This window comes from Tasmannia lanceolata, unplaced genomic scaffold (genome assembly GCF_043159265.1).
Source record: "Tasmannia lanceolata isolate RefF3 unplaced genomic scaffold, GAP_Taslan_0.1 ptg000003l, whole genome shotgun sequence".
NCBI classification, from domain to species: domain Eukaryota; kingdom Viridiplantae; phylum Streptophyta; class Magnoliopsida; order Canellales; family Winteraceae; genus Tasmannia; species Tasmannia lanceolata.
Genome location: NW_027518680.1, coordinates 5,255,508 through 5,264,173, shown reverse-complemented (window position 1 = coordinate 5,264,173; position 8,666 = coordinate 5,255,508). Strand labels below are relative to the sequence as shown.

At 40.4% G+C, this 8,666-nt stretch overlaps 1 protein-coding gene across 1 annotated transcript; it reads left to right on the top strand.

Moving 5' to 3' along the window:
* Nucleotides 1-472: 472 nt before the first annotated feature.
* LOC143848812 (putative cellulose synthase A catalytic subunit 8 [UDP-forming]) lies at nucleotides 473-5,640 on the top strand. The gene is made up of 5 exons (XM_077357880.1): nucleotides 473-671; nucleotides 2,727-3,077; nucleotides 3,531-4,039; nucleotide 4,388; nucleotides 5,257-5,640. The coding sequence occupies exons 1-5, from the start codon at nucleotides 501-503 to the stop codon at nucleotides 5,329-5,331; spliced, it is 1,107 nt and encodes a 368-aa protein (XP_077213995.1). The 5' UTR covers nucleotides 473-500; the 3' UTR covers nucleotides 5,332-5,640.
* The last annotated feature ends 3,026 nt before the right edge of the window (nucleotides 5,641-8,666 follow it).

Below are 8,666 nucleotides of genomic sequence, written 5' to 3'. Positions count from 1 at the left end.
CTGAAATCACATTCTAGGCGGAGGTAGTATCCTCCGCACTTTAGTTACTGATGGGACTGATATTGCTTTATACTTTCAAAAATCAGGCTCAGGATTTGATGATGAGAAGTCACTGCTTATTGGTTTTGGCGTGTCCATTTGGTTATCTGTCTATCCTTTCTGCTTTGGTGCGTCCATCTGGTTACATGTATAATACTCCACATGGTATATCTTATCTGTGGGAAAACTACGCTTCTCTCTAAACTTCTGTGCCTAGGTAATATTGACCGATTCAGTAAACTCATTGTTTATCTGTATACCCTGTGTTTTGGTGTGTCCATCTGGTTTCTTATATGCTCCACACAATGTATCTTTATCTCTAAGAATGCTGCGTTTCTCTTGTTTCACACTTCTCTGTGATATTGACTGATTCAGGAAACTCTTGTTTATCAGTGGCACTGATTTTACTTTGTACTTACAAAAAATTAGGTGCTGAATTTGATGATGAGAAGTCACTGCTCATGTCACAAATGAGCTTGGAGAAAAGGTTTGGCCTGTCAACTGTCTTTGTTGCCTCGACACTTATGGAACATGGCGGCGTTCCTCAATCAGCAACTCCCGAGTCTCTTCTGAAAGAAGCTATCCATGTCATCAGCTGCGGATACGAGGACAAGACGGACTGGGGAAATGAGGTAATGATATTTCTTGTTCCATGATTTGGTTTCTTTGTTGGCTTATATTTTCTCTACTAGTATGTTTGTGATAAACTAAAAAAACACCTCTGGTTTTACATGGAGCTACGATGCTCAGGGTATGTGATCTGCATAATTTTGTAAGGCCATTATCATAGGACTGGTTCACAGGTGGGTTACCAGATTTTTTTTTATGAAATGACAAATTATTATAATCAGGATGGGACAAGATGTCCCTCCTTCTCCCCTCCCCCCCCCCCCCCACACACACACACCCACACCCACACCCCCCCACACACACACACACACAAATATACAAGATTAGAGCAACTACACTCAAACCGTACAGAAATTCCCCCCAAAGGTACAAGATAAGAGTAACTACACTCAAACCATACAGAAATTACAAATATGAGACAACTAACATCTCATCCCTTTGGGCTCTCGCCTTAGCTAGGTTATCAGCCATCTCATTTGCACTCCTCCTCCGATGCTCGATCCTAGGCTCCAGAAGTCTTACTAAGTCAATTACTTCCGCAATCAAGTTTTGCAGTCTCCGTGGTTCCCAGAATTGCACACGAACCAAGAAACAAGCAAAATAAAAGGGCACTACGAGTACGGTCAATTGATTGATGTAAACCATATTGCCATGCCGAAGGTGTGAACTATATTGAGTGTGCTAATTTTAGTACAATCATATTGAACACACAATAAGTTATGGCAGCGACTAGAATCTTCTAGTACAATTACTTGATTTTAAGGGGTAAATCATATTTTCATAACAAAAATAGGTGGTAGAATGCTAATGAGAAGTTCATTTACTTTTTTTGGTGAGCAGAAGTACATTTACTTGATTGTGACGATTAATGTAATTTTCGTACACTAATGATTATTAATATAAGATTGTGATTGGTAAAGTACATTTACTTGAACCATTCAAAAAATAAAGTACATTTACTTGACTGTGATTGGTAATATAAGATTGTCCAGCCATCATAAACTTTTGCAAGATGTTATCAGTTATCAGTTTTTTGTATAATTTTTTGCCTTTAAACATTAAAATCAATTATATTTTAATAGCCAAAACTTAGATGATTTTTTTTCTAAGATTTACACAATTTTCTGAATTGTCAGGAACCTTTGTTGCCAATTTAAATAAACCTTGCCCCTTCTATATAGGACCAAAAAACTTGCTAATTTCTGCTTGTAACTGGAACATTACATAAAAGTTTTCAAAATAAATTTCCTGGCAAGTAGAATACTCTACATTGATAAAAACATTCAAGCCTTCAAGGTGGTTTTATATTTGTTTTTCTTCTGTACTAGAAAATGAGTTTTGCTTATTGTCTCACATGCTTGCTACCTTGGTTTTGGGAAATTTTTTGTTTTGAAAATTGACTATTATATTCATACCATGGACTATACATGGGGACCAGTAGTCCCACCAGATTTACATAGTATGAGGATCCAGGAGCATACTCCAGGACCAAAATGATTGCAGCTTCATTACCATTGAAAAAAAAAAACGATTGCAGCTTCATCGAAGGCATGTTCTGTTGGTATGTTCTGTCTTGTATTATCTCCTGATTTCAATGATTCTCTGGCAGATATCCAAATTCCAAGAACTGGTTATGGATAGGGATGCTGAGGGAATGTGGGTCTGTCAACCCACTGCCATCAAATAAATAGTTTTTTGGTTTATAATTTTTCAAGGATATTTTCAGAGAGAGAGAGAGAGAGAGAGATGGTAGCCACTTTTGCACATGTGATTTTCCTAAGAGAACTTTCACCTCTTTGCACAAAAAGTTGGCAACTTTTTTGTCATCACTGTGGCATGGTCGTTTCTACCCGTAAAATCACCCTGCAAAATTCAAGAAGTGAGAAAGGGTCTCGCTCTCAATAAGTAGTCTCTCTTTTTGTCTCATATTACCTGCCGAATAATCTTGTTATGCAATAATCGGCAGAGTGCCCTTCCAACTGCTTCGGGAATTCTAATGCATCTTTAGTTGGTTCTCGTATCTCGAGTTTTTAATATATGTGTATCCCTTTCTGCAGATACGATGGATTTATAGTTCTGTAACAGAAGATATTCTTACTGGATTCAAGATGCATGCCCGTGGTTGGCGGTCAATCTACTGCATGCCCAAACGCCCAGCATTCAAAGGATCTGCTCCTATTAATCTCTCAGATCGTCTGAACCAAGTGCTTCGATGGGCTTTAGGTTCTGTTGAAATTCTTCTTAGTCGGCATTGCCCTATATGGTATGGTTATGGCGGAAGGTTGAAATGGTTGGAAAGATTTGCGTACATCAACACCACCATTTATCCAATCACTGCTATCCCTCTTCTTGCATATTGTACATTACCAGCTGTCTGTCTACTCACTGGAAAGTTCTTTATCCCACAGGTATTTATACACCCACGCTGATAAATAATTTTGGTTGTGTTGTATATTGTCATTGTAAATTATCAAAAGCATGATAGCATGAATGTCTTGATTAAAATTTGATGGAAATGCTTAGCAGCTGTAGCGAGTTTTTTTTTTTTTTTTTGAATGGAGCTGTAGCGAGTTCTAAGGCCCTGTTTGTTTTGGTTTTTGAAAACCGATTGTAAGTCCAAAACCGATTATTGGACTCATTTATTTTTTAATTTCGAGTCCAATAATCACTTTTGGACCCGCAATCGGTTCTCAAAATCCCAAACAAACAGGGCCTAAATAATCAGCCTCAAGTTCTTGTTGCTTCCTAAATAATCAGCCTTGAGTGCTTGTTGCTTTTCTTCGGGTTTACCTCTTTAAGCAGCTGAAGCCATACTTTGGTATTGATTTGGGGTCTGAATTTTGTTTCTTGGCTTCTTGCAGATTAGTAACATTGCCAGTATATGGTTTATCTCTCTCTTCATTTCCATCTTTGCCACTGGCATAGTGGAGATGAGATGGAGTGGCATTGGGATTGACGAGTGGTGGAGGAATGAACAGTTTTGGGTTATTGGAGGTGTGTCAGCCCATCTCTTTGCAGTTGTCCAAGGCCTGCTCAAAGTCCTTGCCGGTATCGACACCAATTTCACTGTTACTTCTAAGGCATCAGATGAAGATGGTGATTTTACCGAGCTGTACATGTTTAAATGGACAACCCTACTGATACCTCCAACCACTCTACTCATAATCAACCTGGTTGGGGTAGTTGCCGGAATCTCTTATGCTATCAACAGTGGGTATCAATCATGGGATCCTCTCTTTGGGAAACTCTTCTTCGCCTTTTGGGTGATTGTTCATCTTTACCCATTCCTCAAGGGGTTGATGGGACGCCAAAACCGAACACCGACGATTGTAATTGTATGGTCGATTCTCCTTGCCTCCATCTTCTCCTTGTTATTGTTGGAAAATTTGTTGAGGGTACTGTTGATGATAGAAAACAGAAACTTGTTGCTTCAAGGCGTGATATCACTTTCCTTAAGACAAGATTCGCCCCCACTAGTAGTGTGCAAAGGGGATCCGCGAATTGCCTCCAAGATACAATGAAGCCTAGTAGGGAAGCCCTACTAATGTTTGATGACGCGTAGCACTAGCGGAATCAAACCCGAAATGCCCTTCCGAAATTTCAAGCCTTAGAGAAATCTCTAGATTCTGTTTCTGCAGAAAAACAGTATCTAGAACAGTAAACAAAAGAAAAACAGTATGTAGAAATACTTGGGGATTTTTGTAGGAGTGTAGAAGAGAGTGTAAAGTCAGTCAGAATTGCCAATTCGATTTCTATTTTAAATGACTGAAGTTTGCACATATTTTATAGACCATCTGGTGACTTTTCAGTGTGAAAAACACCTCTACAGGGCACCTTTCCAGAATGTTTGAAATCTGACCGTTAGATCGCACCCATTGATTTTGAATGGTCCTGATCGATTCTAGAGGTGACTGTTGGTTTGAGTAAAACCTCTCTCCAACCCAGTCATCGTTAGATCAACCATCTATGGTGTGGATCGCACCCCCTTGGCACATGACCGTTGGGGAAAGGGACACAACCCATTTGATCACACCCTTTGACCGTTGGAGTCATGGGCCCGTTGGGCCGACCGTTAGGCCCGAACCGAAGCCCAACCCAACTGAACCATTCGGCTTGATGGGCCTGCGAACCATTTGACCCACCCATCCGACCGGTCCACCTTCATCTTGATCCAACGGTGCAGATCAAATCTGGAAAAATTAAAGGCTCCAATCGCTCCTCGCGACGTTGCGGAGTGCGCCTAAAAAAGCGCCAATAAAGCGCCACTATGCGCCCTATAGCCCATTGCCCACGCCGCGCGCGCGCGTGTGCGAACGGTGCGTTGCACCGTCCCGCGGGTCCAACCATGGGTTCAACCCAATGTGCAATCAACAAGAGTTAGAAAAGGTAGTGCTTTATAAGCCCTTCTCTTTCTTTTCTCTCATCCGATGTGGAACTATCTTTTTCAACTACACTTCTACATCATTTTGTAAAAGCAAATATTTCCAAGAAAACATTTTCTTTTTCCCAAACGCTTTTGATAAAACATTTTCCAAAACACTAAAACATGTAATATACATGATTTTGAAAATGCAAAATCACTAACAGTTATGGGTTCGGATCGATCTGTTTACGACCCAAGTGACTTGCCCGGATGTTCAACAGTGTGGAATCAATTGCTAGAAAGAGAAAGGACGACGCGAAAGAGATGTGTGGAGATAAGCTATAGGTTATGCTCATCAACTTGAAGGTATGGGCTTCAAATTTTAAGCATGTTTGGGGTCTGTTTGTGTCACATTGTGAAGTATATGTAGATAGGACATGTACGATATCTTGTGTCTGATATCCCATAAATTATTATTCTTTTGTGTAACCAATGAAATTTGGAACTGCTATTTTTGGCTTTGTAATAGACTTTTGGTTGCTGGAGGTGTTTCCTTCTCTTGTTGGCTGCAGTCCAGAATAAGGAATTCGATTTGAAATATGACAAAATTCACTTTCTCCCTACGGTTTTTCTTTTACAAACTATACCCCACATTGAAATGCACACTTGACAATTTGGAGTTTTTGAAAGCTACTAATGAGCTTTTAGTTTCCGTTTTCGTTCTAAATCATGGGAAAATCGCCAAAGGTTAACAACCCAACCCACTCTATAATTTTCTTTCCTGAAATGGAAATGGAAATGGCGAAGAGATGGGCTTTGCCTGGAATGATTGTAAGTATCGGAATTCAGGACGTGCACAAAGGTTCAAATGGATACCTTCCAAAAAAACACAAAACTTCAGATGGCATACTAGTATATGAACGAGTGATATTAGATCCTTGAAAATTAGAGCTAGTTTGGACGGAGGGAGTTCATTGGTTTCAGAGTTGCTTATTTTCTAGGTGCAACGGGCAAGACTGTTTGTAGGCTGAGTTTGTACTGCCGGAATTAGGAATCAGAATTGGCAACCTATTTTTGATTCTCATTCAAAAAATTAATTAAAAATTGATAAAAATCTCATTCCAACCCCAAAATCCGGCACAATCGGAATCTGATGCCTGTTCCTGTGTCTGATTCCGGCAATCCAAATATGCCACTGTAATGACAAGGCAGAAGTTAGAGTGGATTGCTCCTATTGCTTAATTCAGCCAAAAGAAAATCTCTGTCAGCCACAAAGATGATGTTGGTAAAACTCTTACGATTGGGGCATTTCTTATCCGACTTAATTGGATGGGCATCGCCATTTGTACATGTTTGATGATTGGAACCGTTGATCCTGATGGGACACTACTTGATGACACAATTGTGCTAAGTAGACCCGGCAAAAGCGACCCGTGCCCGCGGGTTGACCCGACCCACCCGCAAATTTGCGGGCACGGGTCTGAGTTTTAGTGACCCGTCAAAACTAACCCGCAGGTGACCCAACCCGCAAAAACATGGGTCGGGTCGGGTCAACCCGCGGGCACCTGCAAGTCACTTGGCTTTTTTAAGGGTGGTGATTTTGTTATGCTAATCTAGTTAGATGGCTTTTTTTTCTAATGCAAAGGATGGTGATTTTGCCATGCAAATCTATTTTTTAAGGGTTTGATGCCTGAATAGGTTATGGCTAGCACCATAGGTTGATCCCAACCCTCCGATTTGAATGTTAGAGGGTTGATCACTTGATCCTAACCCTCTATAGATCGGAGGGTTGGGATCAACCTATTGAAATGATTTTTGGGGCACAACCTATTTAGGCTGTGGGCCATCTAATGGACAGTTTGGATCATCCCACGGTGCCGGCCATACCACTGTTTGAATTTGCGGACATGTTTTCCTAAAAATTTTCTTGGCCGGACACGTTTGATCTAAGTTTTCTCTACCTAAACAAGAAAATGACATGCATTATGCATGAACAAGATTAGTACAAAAATATGCACTTTTAATCATAACTAAGTATTTATGAGAATAGAGATCACTACCGAAACGACCATTGCATGTGTAGAACCCCGTGAAAATAGAGATCTCTATTTATGAAAAGAGGGATGATATTTTCACAACCCCCCGGCGCAGTACGCATTCGCCGTCCTTTTAACGTGAACTGACGTGAAAAGGCGTTAAAGCACGACTCTCTGATGAGACGTGCGGCGTGGGAAGGACACGTGGAGGCCATCGATAAGAGCCTTGAGATACTTGTCATCCAATGGATGAACTCTCCTTCACTAGAGTCGTCACTAATCCTAAAGAGGCAAAGTAAACATTGATCACCCACAATCATATACCACAATGGGAAAAGAAAAGGGTCCCTCCAATAAAAGAAATGCAATAAAGTCTTGGTAACATTTATGTCACAAGGATAAGCCTTTGAACTCAAACGTTAAAAGCAACAAACCCAAGTCACAAACGCCGAGCCCTCCTCCAAACCCATCCCTTCCTTTTCCCAAACTCACCACGGCAACTCATGGTATAAACATTACCATCGCCCCAAAACACACGCAAATGCCGTTCTCTTACCACATTCTCACCTTCTCCTTTTCTTACCTCCTCTCCCACAAAGACTGGAGGAAAAAAATCTTGAGACATTTTCCACCCCTTTGACATCACCCACATTCATGTCGATATCCTTTGCAATCCATGGATATGTGGGTGTGGGAATAAACAATGGATAGAACCCATTCTTCCGTAGACCATAAGCCATCTATCTATGAATAAAAAATACATTTGGCCAACCCACGTGACAAAATATGATCACTGTTAGGGGGTCCATCTGTTTGTACATGTGCATGGATGCATAACTTCATGCACATCATCTAAAACTTCATGCATACATATATTCATGAGTATATCCATTCATGTGATTTATAGTATTTGTGCTGATATGGGGTTTATAATATTTATAGTATTTGGGAATTGCTAGCTATAGAGGCAATCTTTAGTTCATTGTATATCTTTGGGTTGGAGGTCGGGCAGCATGTCCCCCTCTTGCACTATTTTTTCTTACTAATAAAATTTAAGGTGCCGGCTTGAGTTAAAAAAGAAAAAAGACAAAAAAAACTATGTAAGGGGTTTCGGGAAAGATTTGAACACATGTCTATGCTTACATGTATGGTGTTTCTCGTATTGTTGAGGGTTCCACACGAATGCAAAGAGATCCCACATTGGAAAAGTGAAAAAGATGTGGATGGGCATATAAGGGCTTGGGCACCCTTCCCTTAACGGCTAGCTTTTAAGGATGAGTTCTACCCTGGTCCCGACAAGTGGTATTAGAACCGGGGGTACTATTTAGCGCCCCAAATTCATAACACGTATGTCATGTATAAAGAAGAAATTTGTGTATATCTATAAGCTTCATGTATGTATTATTGTATATGATACATATGCATGTCTACCTATGTGGATATGTACATGCATGATTATGAGTAACAAGGAAAATGGGGAAAGGAAAGGGCGGTATAGCTAGCAGAAAAATCTTTTTCCCTTTTCTATTTTTTCTTTCGTTTGGAGAACAAGAGACTTGAGAAGGTGGTGCAATAAGGTCAGTGACCGCCCAAGAAAT

Bases quoted from the DNA above. Each gene is read 5' to 3' on its own strand.
- LOC143848812 (XM_077357880.1), top strand. From the start codon at position 501: ATGTCACAAATGAGCTTGGAGAAAAGGTTTGGCCTGTCAACTGTCTTT. The intron at 672-2,726 runs GTAATGATATTT...CCCTTTCTGCAG, and splicing joins AGACGGACTGGGGAAATGAG to ATACGATGGATTTATAGTTC. The intron at 3,078-3,530 runs GTATTTATACAC...GGCTTCTTGCAG, and splicing joins GAAAGTTCTTTATCCCACAG to ATTAGTAACATTGCCAGTAT.